The 13,156-nt window shown below is 44.0% G+C and overlaps 1 protein-coding gene across 1 annotated transcript in view; it reads right to left on the bottom strand.

Moving 5' to 3' along the window:
• Positions 1-13,156, bottom strand: part of MYO1D (myosin ID) — a 144,785-nt gene that overhangs the window by 12,189 nt on the left and 119,440 nt on the right. Inside the window, exons 21-22 of the mRNA XM_078859070.1 lie at positions 9,243-9,356; positions 1,757-1,899 (exon numbers count right to left, since the gene is read on the bottom strand). Of these exons, the coding sequence (XP_078715196.1) occupies positions 1,757-1,899; positions 9,243-9,356 (257 nt within the window). The remainder of the gene's footprint in view (positions 1-1,756; positions 1,900-9,242; positions 9,357-13,156) is intronic.

Here is a 13,156-nt window from a genome sequence, read left to right as displayed (position 1 = left end):
CAGAGACACCTGTGTAGATTCTGGATGTAATATATATTGCAATTAGTTTATTATTTAAGACACTATAACAGCTGGACAAACTGACGCTTAGTATTCCACACGTGGAAAAATATATGTAAAAATATACAGTATCACCCAATAAACCTGTAAAATGTATAAAACACATGTTGATATCAATAAGGCAAGTTGTATATTTCTCCAGTACTTGATTATCACAAGGCCTAGCTGACCCCCCAAAAAACACCTCAAATCAATGCTCCCTTGTTCAATGTGAAATAAACAAGTAAAAGTATTTCTGGCATCCAAAAGCAAAACTAAAAAGTTTGGCTAATGATGTTGCAAAGATGCATGAGCAAACCAGCAAAGGGTGCTAAAACACGTGTAAAACGACGGTGGAAAAAAAAGTATAAATGTGCAGCCCCTGCAAGTGCTTGCTAACACCACTGCTGGCAAGAGCTCTCGGCAGTCATCTGGTCTCCTGACCAGATGCGTTGGAAGAGGTGGCAGTACCCACAAACTTGCTCTCAAAATAAGGTCCGGCGGCAGTACAGGGTTAACGGCTTTGCAATTAGCACTCACTTAACGTGCGTACAACAACGCCGCAGCTCGTTTGCACGAAATACATTTTGTTGTTGTTCGCCCGTTTGTTTGAAGAGATGGCAAAAGATCGCGCTTGCCGGGTGCACGAGGCATGGCAATCGAGCACGCCGCGTAATAACGCGGCATGCTCCATAGAACGTGTAAAAAATAAAATATATATCTCGACACAGCAACTACTGTACATTGCGCATCGGCATTCATAGGCTCGCGCACTTAGCACTCCCCGAATATTGGACAGCGGCCAGTCCTCTTTTTTCTGTGGTAGCACCGGCTCGTTGCCACGGCGACGCAAAAGAGCAGCAAACCCAAAGGATCCTTTTTCTGGGGTGATAGCTTCGAGCTGCACTGCACTGCACTTTCAGGTGATGCAATTAAAATATGAATCAAACATGTATTTCTGCTAATCTAAATGCACCAATGGATGAAGGCCTCCCCACACTATATCGAGGCCATTGGGGGGGGGGGGTTATCTCTCCATACTTCACCATGCTGGTTATTTCCAGTTACTAAAGGTAGTGCAAATGGGGGGGGGGGTACAGGATCGGTTCCTATATCACTAGCCACCGATGTTAGCCATGGCCGGGAATCGAACTCGGGGGGTCATGTTGATAAAGCAACACACCATCTGCTGTACCACCACTCTTGTCTCTGATGGTTATTTAAAGGGAAAAAACAAAGCTAAATTCGTCCCATCAAAAGCACTGCATCATGAAATGGCTGGGTGTAGACATAGGGGTTGCATTGATGCTAATGTCCCCCACTTTATATGGCGGCCAGCACTTTGTGCGATCTCCATTAGATGGCCGGTAAACAAACAGCAACACCAATAGCACCTTGGGACAAGCCGATTGTCACCTGCGTTTACATTCTACACAGTTTGCAGCTTTCGATAAAAGCTTCCGACCGCTCCCGGGACCCTTTTCCAGTGCACCCATTGTGCCCTCTGCAACACCTGCTTCGGGGGGGAAAAATAGGCAGTTAAACAAACTCTGTTGCTGCTGAGAGAGTGAGAAGGGGTAGAATAAACACAGGGGAGGCAGGCCGGACCGAGCGAGCGAGAGCAAAGAAGAAGAGAAGGAGCGAGCGAGAAGCAAAGGTGGAGAGATGCCTGGAGAGCGGAGGCGACTGGGGAGTGAACTGGCGGGCGGCCACTCACGTCTTGAAGTGGTGTGCCAGCGTGCCCACGAGCTCTCCCACGCGTTCCGACGGCTGGTTGAGGCACACGACAAAGTCGTCGGAGCCCTTCACGTGGAAGATGACCAACTGGTCCCGGCCTGAGGAGACGCTCATCCCAGTCACCTGCGCGGAAGGACGGAGGAAGTGCGAAGGAGTTCCATGAGAATCGGTGCCATGCAAAACACACGCACGCGCACCCACCAACGTTATAGCCTTTAACGGACTGTATGGGCGAGTTCTGTACGCGAACAACTATTAAGGCGACACGGCACACGTGGGGGTGAGTGGCCAGCAACACTCCCGGCGTCCTTTGTTTCCCCAGTGCTGATGTTTACACACCACACCAGGTACTCATTTGAGGCTCAGTCGATCTAGGGGAGGCTCCGGACCAGTTCAGATATTCGTCACTGTCATTGGTCGAGAGCGGGAATCAAATTCGAGCAACCGGGTTTGTACAGCTGTGCGCTAGCCACTGCACTACCGCTCCCTATACATACACATGCAAACACACACGTGCACTTTCAACAAGTACAAATGTACCGGCACACGCGCAGACGCGCGTGCGTACGCAGGTATAACTATGCACCAGAAGTGTGTATGTACGTGCGTGTGTTCACGTTCAGCAATTTTTTCAATCCACTACTGGACGAGGGCCTTCCCACGCCGTGTGGCTCGTGAGGGTTATTTGACAATACTTCACAAGATGTTAATAAGATATTCTACGTAAGCAGTGAAATAACGGTCCACCGCATGTCAAGTGACAGTGATATTTTGCACGAGTTGCCATATTTAATCGAACACTTTCAAATTGGTTAGAGTACATGGATGTGAATTCAATTTAAGCCTTTAATTGAAATTGAGCAACATTCTGTAAAGTATCAGTTGGTGATAAAATGCATTAACAGTAATATGCGAATAAACAAAAACACTATTTGGCACAAGCTTAATATATTTTTAACAATTTACCACCAGTTCCCAAGCACAATTCAACAACATTAAACGTTAACCCCTTGTGATATTAAAATGTATCTGCCTGGCACAAAAATTTCATTTGAGCATCAATCAATGGCCGCATCACTAATCTGGCTAAAGAGGCATCGAAGAAACTTGGAATTTATTTTCCGTCCTATCTGTGCCAAAGCCTCTGTAACTCCAAACTATTATTCTTACTACTGCTGTTATTCAAAGTACAAATTATGCAAAAGGAAATCACTGCAAACGCTTAACGGTGAAGAGGTCAATTGAGAAAAGCGGCCAATCGGAATACGCGTTACTGCAAGTGCAATACAAAAATCGGCCAACAGGCTCATCCAGTGCGGAGACTTCTGAAGGCCACGAGCACGGGTGATAATAATGACAGGTGGATGGTAGTTGGGCAGATGGCAACACATCAGTGGGAGATTGAGGTGGAATAAATCATCGCTAATTGTTGAGTACATTTATAAACCGAGATCTGTCACGTGTAAATGTGTCGGGCAGGATTAATGTTTCAACTTGCAAAAAACGCATGTAATTGTGATGTTGTGCACACCAGCCCCAACAGAGAGAGATTCAAATGCATTTAGAAATACACGGCAATGCACAGGAGCAACATTTAACATGACAAAGTAAATTTGAAGAATCAAATTGACTATTAAAACTATTACACTTTTTATTTTACCAGGTAACGCCCACTAAGTTATTTAGCTCTTTTTTCAGAGACGACTTGGCCGCATATGATAGCTCGACGAAGTGGCTTATCACGTGGACATTTATTGCAGCCAAATTTTTTTTTCTAAATTGGGAAGGAAAAACTGGAGGACCCATAATAAAATCCACGCCACCACGGGGAGATGATGCAAACTCCAAATATGCAGGCATCAGGGTCGGGATCGAACCCACGACCTCCTGTGTATCCAGGCGAGGTAGTTGACATCTGGACACCGTGGGGCCCCAGCTAAACAGTCCGTTTTTCAGTTTATAGGCAGAGCATGATCCAATTTTAGGCAAATCATGATCCAATTTTGAAGTTGTGACATGAAACAAATTACAGTACGTAAACAACGTTGGCACAGTCATGATTTGTGAGCTTATAATTTTCTACTGATGTCATTTGTTAAATTGTTAAAAAAAATAGACTTTATTGAGAGAATACATTCTAGTTCACTCTATGCTGTGATGAGAAGTGAGATGGGAGAGGGAGTGGTGTTGTTGTGGCTCGAGAGATACGGACGTGGGATTGGGAGAAATGGTTGGAGGTGTGGGTCGATGGGAAGGATAGCAGAGAGGTCTCATCTGGCCCTTAAAGGGCAATCCAGGTAATGAGAAAGCCCCCTTCTACTCGCCACAACATAATTCCCAAACCAAGCAAGACCCAAATCAACACACCTTCATATTTCCCCCTCCCTCCCCAATCCCTCATCCCACACTTCTCACCTCCCTTCTCTCAAACTGTACCAAGTTGACGGGAGCCAATTAACGTATATCTCGCGCTTTCACTCTGTTCCTGAGCCATGGAAACAGCCGTGCATCTACTCATCCTGTGATGGTGGTGGTGGATCACGAGATGTGAGCAGCAGGATTGGAGAGATCCATGTACGTATGATGAACTTATTCCACATCGTACGTAGCCAACCGTGCTAATCGGAGGTGCAGGGGAAGGTCAACAAACTAAACACTAGAATCAGTTCTAAAGAAATCCCAGATGTAGATGAAGGCAAGGCTGTGCGGTACTTGTGGTGTGTGTGCATCTACCTGTGGCACACATGCACAAATAGGGTGTGTCCTGATTACTTCTGGAACATGTATAAACAATTATTAACTGTACTCTTTGGTTCTTTCGGTAAAGTCACGTAGGTATAAAATACAATTAAATCACGTTTCGGGCGCAAGACAAGCGTCCGTCATCTGGTGGGACAATCACAGCAAGAAACAACTGCTGATTAAATTGTATTTTATACCTACGTGACTTTACCAAAAGAACCAAAGAGTATGGATCCCTGCAGTCACGAAAACTTCAAATCTAAATTATGAACTGGTTGAAAACATCTTAATATATTGAGTGTGTGTGGTGCTCCGTAACTGCACTTGCCCCAACATTCTATTACGTCTATATGGGGGATCTTTGTCTTTGTGCTGAACGTAGCCTCTTGCCAGACAGACTGGAACACTTCACGCGGCCTCAACGTATTTATGTATGTATGTTGAACTTCTTTCGCACCGTACGTAGCCAACCGTGCTAATCGGAGGTGCGGGGGAAGGACAACAAACTAAAACAACATCTGCTAAGATTGGCAGAAAATGTTTTTGTTGAATGGTTCACGTGCGAGTGTTTTTGGAGCAAGTATCAACTATGTGACATATCGCCCTCTTTGCGATTGAATCATTTTACATGAACGTGGGTCGCAAGTTGATTTAAGAACGAATTCTCTTGGGAATAGGTTTTTTTCCCCTTTTTTCTGGCAACAAAAAAAAACACCTTTTACAAGAAATCATGTCTGCATTAACCACGATACTTATGGTCAGAATGCAAAAAAAAAAATACTCTGATAAGAAATGCATTGTCCGTGAAACTGATTTGTCCACACTAGAGACAGCTTTCTTTTGAGCCTCGTCTCAAACGGTGTTAGACAAGAGGACCCCAAAAGGCATACAACGAAGTCTCTTGTTTAATATTGTGCTCAATGTAGCGCCACTCGAGGCTCCAGGAGTCACATGAACCAATTAAAAACAACAAATGTGAATATAAAATAATCGATTCTCGCCAGTACGATCACACGCACGTACCACGAGTTCGGGAATCGATTTTAACCAATAGATGCACTGCATTGGGACAGGCTTAGCACGTGGGGAATTACTTTTTTGCTCGAGTGGTGAAAACTGTACAAACGTTAAATAATTTTAATTAAACAAATATTCGTTCGTAATAAAAAAAAATTATGCATAGGAACAAACTAAACTATGGTCTCCGTGGAATAATCGTCAGTCACTGTGAGTTATTTATGTACTAGCGGGAAGCACCCGGCGTTGCCCGGGGGAAAACTATATTTAAAAACTTCTCAAAACTTAAAAACATAACATATACAAATGAAAATAAAACTTTGATAATTTTTCATTAATTAAAATAAAACAACGCGCGGTGGAAATAAGAACTTACACTCGCGCGCCAAGATTCGATTCTTTAAATCGCGCGAAGGATTCGAAGGTTGTCAATTCCTTTAGAATCGGCCTACTCCCGTTTAATCGATACCACAAACGCTCGCCAGATATCGATTCTCACCAAATACCAATTTTTATACGCTTTACATTGTGTGCAGTATGGGAGCGAGCCACATGGCAAATTAAAAATGTGTAACCTATGCGTGACGTCAGCAGGCACACTGCGTCACGCTGCCACATGCGGGTGACATGACGTCACCGCTCACTTGCGTGCAAAATAACTTAGCCACAGAGAATTCTGGGCTCGAATTGGCCTGTTCAGCCATCAAAACCCAACAAAATGACAAACGTGCCAAGGTCATCATCAACTATGATTGACGAACAAGAAGAAGAAGAATTAGGTAAAAAGGCGGCAACATTTTGCACAGTAGATGAAAGCTATTTTGATACACAACTTGCTGCCTATTTAATACCAATTCTTAATCGTGTGACAAGGTTGTCCGTACCTCGAATATTAAACAACATTTAGCATCGTGAACACGTAGTTCTTTGAATAATACGCTGGTAGCACTTGGCTTTTAAGGACCGTTAATTCAATCATATATGGAACAAGACATTATTGTCCCCCCCTGCCCGCACCTCCGATTAGCACGTTTTGTGAATGTGTCTGTTCAAAATGTTTAGCGTACTTCCCGACATGCAACAAACTTGAAATTTGCCATGTGGGTACTTTCCAGACTGTACACCATGCAAAATTATAAAAATACACTTGTATTTTTTGGGGGGGGGGTGGGGGGGGGCGCAATAATGCATATATTTTGCACGGCAAGTGAGCTGTGACGTCACATCTGTCATGTGACCCGTATACGGAAGCGTTACGCAGTGTGCCTGCTCATGTCACACCCCCCCCCAACCCTCCGCAAGTAAAGTGAAATACAAATGTGTTGCAGGTCTAAGGCGTTCTTCGCGCAGCATTGCTTTATTATTTCAGTCGTTTACTGCCGTACGCACCCTGAAAGTTGTGTGTCTGCAGCAAGCGCGTGTATGTGTACCTATGGACGCGCGTGTGTGTGTGTAGGGGGAGCAGTAGTGTAGTGGTTAGCGCGCTGTCTGTGTGTCTGTGTGTGTGTGGGGGGAGCGGTAGTGTAGTGGTTAGCGCGCTCGCGCTACGAACCCGGCGACCCGAGTTTGATTCCCGCTCACGGCCACCACCGGTGACGATTATTTGAACCGGTCCTGGGCCTCCCCTACGTCAACTCGGCCTCAAATGAGTAACTGGTGTGATGTGTGAACATCGCCACTGGGGGGACAAAGGCAGCCGGGCATGATGAATCCACGTCCCGGGCGAAGCCGGGTAGTAAAGTTAGTAAGTAATAAAAGTGGCTAAAAACCCTTTGCTGACCTACCAGCCTGGAAAGACAAAGATCCCCTGTTTAGTCTTAACAGACTGTTGAGGCAAGTGCTGTTAGCGAGCACCTATGAAGGTCAGAATGGTACACAAGGGGGTGGGTGGCCAGCACCATGCCCCCGACCACCTTTGTCTCCCCAGTGGCGATGTTTACACACTACTGCTTGACTCAATTTATAACTCGGCCTTAAGATTTACATTGAACTGCCCATATAGGACCCACCACTGCGATCTCTACATTGGGTCAAACTTAACTTCTCTTAATGATCGACGGCTTGTGCATCAGATCTTATTTATTCACGATGAACTTACAAAAAAATCGGCAGACTACCTGCTGGATCTCCTCACTGTTTAGAAGAATAAATGTGACCTAAAATCTTCGCTCATTTACCAGCTTCACATTCCTTATTGCTGTACAAATATTGGAGGAAGGGCCTTTTCTATTCATGCCCCCAGGGACTGGAATGCTATTGCCAATGAACTGCAACTTGGATCACTACCTGGGAGATCTTCACTCAAACTGCTCTAGACGAGTTGTTGTACACCCCTAGCTGCCACTGCTATTCAGAATGGCCTGAAATCAAATGTATCATTCCGGATGACCACTGCAAAGTATGAGCTTGAGTTTTGATTATTGTATGCTGATCTGTAAAGGTGTATTGAAAATTTTTGATTCTGCTACTGATACTCTTGCTGTTATGGAGTGACTCATGCAGTCAACTATGGCTGCAAAGTTTGGTCGTACATGTTATATATATCGTTTATTGTTAAATTTGAATCACAGTTCCTATGATCCCTGTTACATTGTTTTATAGCTTTATTTTGGTGATTTTTAAAAGTTTTGTTTTAGCCATGTTTGTTTGTTGTAGTACAGAGTTAGCATGATAACTTTAATCTACATTGTCTTACGGTTGTTATTGTTTGACTTACATCCCACTGGGATTTTTGCACACAGCGTTGATATACGGTGTTCTTTCTGGAAGACTGTTGTTTTTCCAGGATTTTTTCTGTTGCGTGTAGTCACTTTAAGATGTTTCTTGTTCATGTTTTTGTTTTGTTGCGTTTGCACCCGAGTCAAGAGCCGCATGGCTCACAGGGTTATACCCAATGAATGAAACTGAAATGAAACTGAACTACTGCACCATGTACTCATTTTAGGCTGAGTTGACCTAGGGGAGGCCCAGGACCGGTGCAAATAATTGTCACTGGTGTTCGCCATGAGCGGAAATCAAACTCGGGTCGCCGGGTTCGTAGCGCAACGCACTAACCAATACACTACCCGCTCTCCACTAGAAATACACACACACGCGCAAACACACGGGTGCCCTATAGACTGTGTGCGGCACCATGTTAGCCTCAAGAAACAGGCCAAAATATGAGTCTGTATGCACACATATGCAGCAGACTCCACCACTGACATTAATTATGGACTATAACTGTCAGACAGGATTTATCAACATCTGCCATGAGATAAAAATTCACGGGAGCAAATGTCACAACGCATTTGTAAGTTTCTGGTTGGGCAGGCAGCCTTGGCCTAATTATGAACCACACGTTCTTGAATAAATTCTCATCAATAAAAGATGCATCTGTACGGACGGGGAATCCATTTGACTAACAACAGAGCAGTAGGCAAAGGAGAAAATGGACCATAAACGACATGTACAGCAAAAATGGAGCAATGAAATTAGCTAATGTGGAGATGCTAGATAAAGTGCTGTTGCATCGTGGGACTATCAAGGTTGGCGCTGGCAGAGGGAGACGATCGAGCAGCGGCGGCTGCTGATGACGATGATGATAAACGCAATTTAGAATACCCCAATTTAGAAATGCTAATGAATTAATGGCAGTGTGAGTGCAGTGTGTTGCCAGGGTGCGCGTGGTGTGCGTGTGTGCTCGTGTGGCAGCCCCTTGCACTCACATTGGTGAGCGGGACACTTTTCATCGACTTGTAGTTCTTGAGTGGCTCCAGCTTGTAGAGGTGGCGGTCGGTGATGAGGAGGCCTCTGCTGGCGCACTTGTTAAACCTGTTCACCTGCCAGGGGAGAGAGAGAGACACCCAAACGGGTAAGGGGGGGGGCAAGCGATGGTACCCGCTTCCAAGAGAAAAAAACAAAACGAGCCGCCAAGCCACTTTGTCTGGCGATGGTCCTTCAGCGAGGTTTCATTGACATTTTTATCAGAGGTTTTTGAGAGCGAGTGTTCCGTTGTGATGCACGTACACACCGCCGACACAAGCCAGACCGGTTATGAGAAGCAGGGGGGTATAGAAAGATTGGGGAATGGGACTCGCTGCCCCAAAAACCGTGGGTTATTTTCATTTTTTTTGCTGTTGTAACTTTGCCGACCTCGCCCAAAACTGGACATCTGTGGAAATGAGCTACATAGCTCATCGTATGTCTCCAGGATAAATCAAGCGTCTGATTTGGTTTGGAGTTGTCTCTTCCCCCTCTTACTTCGTCCTCCATCAAAATAAATGGATATCGATGTTATTTCATTTTACATTGAATTGCACGTGTTTACTGTTAGTTAACTAGAATGTGTAAAAAGAAAAAAAATCGAGATTTGATTCCTTCCTCGAGAATGCCAAACCAATGTCACACCAAAACAACGAGGAATCGAGTAGAACTCTCGCACACATAATGAGAATGGCAGCGCACCGTGGCCACCATTCTTTTGAACTGCATTGGCCAGGATTGGTAAAAATAGGAACGGGAAACTGGATAACAACGATAGAGAGCACGGGCCGCAGACTTGAGCCTCATTCGGTGACATGACGTTAATCCTTTCCCATTCCCAGACGTCTGAAAGTTGCAGGGTGGGGGTCCCTTTTCCCGCTGAATCTCGGAACACCCAAGCCGTTCAGCGTTAATTTTATTTAGTGAGGGCGTAGCGTCATTGTTTTTAAAGACATCGCACTCACCGCAGAGAACTCTAGCGACACGACCGCACTCTATGATAGCTGGTACCAAACTGTGCCATATGCCCTCCCGCATGGCCTTTTGGGAGCCTCGGTATCGATAAAGTTATTCTATTTTAGCTTTTCTTCTGGTTTCGTTTTAATGATGTACGGCATGCACGTACGTCATCAGAAGAAAAACTGATGATGTACGCCTACATCATCGGAATGGGAGAAGATGTGGCTTGGGCCCTTTCTTTCCGTCTGCCATGCCCTGATCAAGAGACGTGGTTCTAGAAATGTAGGGCCACGTATCAGCTCAGCGATTGAAATTGTTACTCACAGTACATGCAGTCTACTTAGACTGCAGTCTACTTAGACTGCATGTACCGTGTGTGGGTGTGCGTGACGCGCTCTGAGCAAACCCAACACCACTCATTTACATTGACGTTCGCGTGAGTCACATGCCCATTACTGTTCATGCCCTGCCTGGTACGCTTACCAGCCTCGTGGAATGCCAAATACCACTCAAAGCAACGGTGAATCTAATCGATATTTTCCACCATCTCCTAACCGTCGGGGAGCTTTAACATTTCAGCAAATGCAATTAAATCCGAACAATGGCTCCTCACAGCCATGTAACAGAAATTTGAGTCAACTGTACTGATTCAAAGATGAATGTACTAACAAATTAGGACTTTATTTTTTAACCACTCGTGCAATCCATACAACACATTCAAGCGAAGGCAGTTGGAGCGCTAAATCATCTTTAAAAAATGTGAACGTCTTTACTCCTTTGTTAGTTTATTTATTTAAACGAATTTATTCTATTTTTGGACCACTCCTTTACCCCCCCCTCCCCCCAACACGTCACGGGGCCACTCAGTCCTGGAGCTATACCAAGAACTCCTACATTATTAACGGAGAACCTTCGTGCATCTTTGTGAATCGTAGGGCTGCCAATCAAAGGAGCCTACCACATTCGGCAGATTAACGGTTTCATCTCATCGACAGTGTTTCCGGCAAAAAACCCATCATGGGAAATTTTTTTTTTTAAATATGCTGTTGTAATTAACGCTGTCAAATTCAGCTGAGATGGCTTATTCGGCAGAAAAGCATTGTGAACCCACTCTGGTATTAACACTGTTGAAGGACTAAATGATGACGTCACCCTGAAGCTGCTCTATTTAAGACCGGAAGAAACAGGAGAGCTTCGCACTCTTAGGTTTTTCGGTAAAGTCACGTAGGTAAAACATTTTTAATTAATAAAAGTAAAATAAAACTAATTAAAAAATTCACGACGTTTCGGAAGCAACACAAGCATCCGTCTTCAGGTGGAACCGTCACAGCCACGGCAGCCGTATCAAGTAAATGAGAGATCACAAGAAATACTACCCCGTACATATATAATGGTTGAGGGGGGAAGGGCCAGGAACGGCACACTTTTTTATTAATATGGTAAGGTGAGGCTTAAGACCAAGAGTAGACTGTATAACAAAGAACTGAGCCTTTGTTATGGAGAGGTGCGGTTTGTAACTAACACATGGCAAACATGACAAAAGTGTGAAAAAAGAAAAGCAAGTGAAAAAGTAAAACTGGTAAAACAACAAACTGGCTGTCTATCAATGACCTGTAATAGTTGTCTGTCAAATAAGATGGTCCAAATAAGTGTAGTTACGTCTTTTTTTGCATGGTTAATCACATCTTTCCAATGATTACTCAGTTTGTAACCCTCATCATTTAATTTGTTTTATTTTACTTTTATTAATCTAAAATTTTCTACCTACGTGACTTTACCGAAAAAACCTAAGAGTGTGAATCCTTGCAGTCACGAAAGCTTCAAATCTAGGAGAGCTTCGCCATTCCTGCCCGATGAAGCTGATTGTAATTATCAGCGAAACGTCGTACTCAAATTTTTAAATGCTGTTGATTCTCTCTTAAACACACCGGTGGGCTAAAGAAGTGAATTATTTTGTCCTATGAAAAACGTGACACATTTTTTACTGTTTGGCCGTGTCGGGTGATGGAGGGTTACGACACATTTATAAATAACGCGATCTGACCCAAAAACCTATATTATGAATAATATTGGTCGCGAAAGCCTACGTGTTAAATTGACTGTTGAAGAGTGGTAAGTCTTGGTGATTGTGTGTAGCGCGTTTGTCACTTGTTGCATACATTCGCAGTTCGGGTCGGCCTGGTTAATACTGCGGGTGTGTTACCCATTAATATTTGCCATTTGCTTCACAGTAGACATCAAAAATTCGACAATAAACATCGTAAGTCGTATGGGCTGGCGTCACGATCTAAATTTAGCAAATTAACCTCATGGCGGGACCCCGGGGTCCCAAAAGCCCCCGGCTCTCGCATAAACATATTATAATGTCTACAAAAACTATTCTCTTTTTCACCAATGGGTATGAAGGATGGTGGCAAGTGTTGTCTTTGTTAAACTATGCCTTTAAAACTGAAAACTACTTACCTGCAGTGGTTCTATTTAAATATACTATCTAACATTTTTAATTTAAACCCCCATGTCAATCATCGTTTTTCTTCGTGTGGATTTGTGAACACACTTTGTAAACAGTATGTAAAATAGTACGCGTATTCAATGCGCTGTTCATCTTTTAACAAGTGTTTGTACCAGTGTTACTCTACAGAGTAGTGGGTCGCTGCTCCTCTTATCCGCATTAATACGAGCGGTATGTGGGGACTATGGATTAACCGCAAAAAAAACAATCTGCACAGATGCATACGGACAAGAGAAGTATTATCAAACAGGAGGAATTAACGGTTAAACGCATCTCATCTGTTAAATATCTGCAGGTAATAGGATTGTCATCGATTGATCCTGGCTGCAGACATTGGTAGGTCAATAATAATGAAGAGAGCAGTTTCACTGTATTATGCATACCGTTATGACAAATAAAGGACTT

The sequence above is a fragment of the Lampetra fluviatilis genome, chromosome 1, assembly GCF_964198595.1.
Source record: "Lampetra fluviatilis chromosome 1, kcLamFluv1.1, whole genome shotgun sequence".
Taxonomy (NCBI): domain Eukaryota; kingdom Metazoa; phylum Chordata; class Hyperoartia; order Petromyzontiformes; family Petromyzontidae; genus Lampetra; species Lampetra fluviatilis.
Note: the sequence above shows the minus strand (reverse complement) of the source record. Positions and strands in the feature narration are given on the sequence as shown.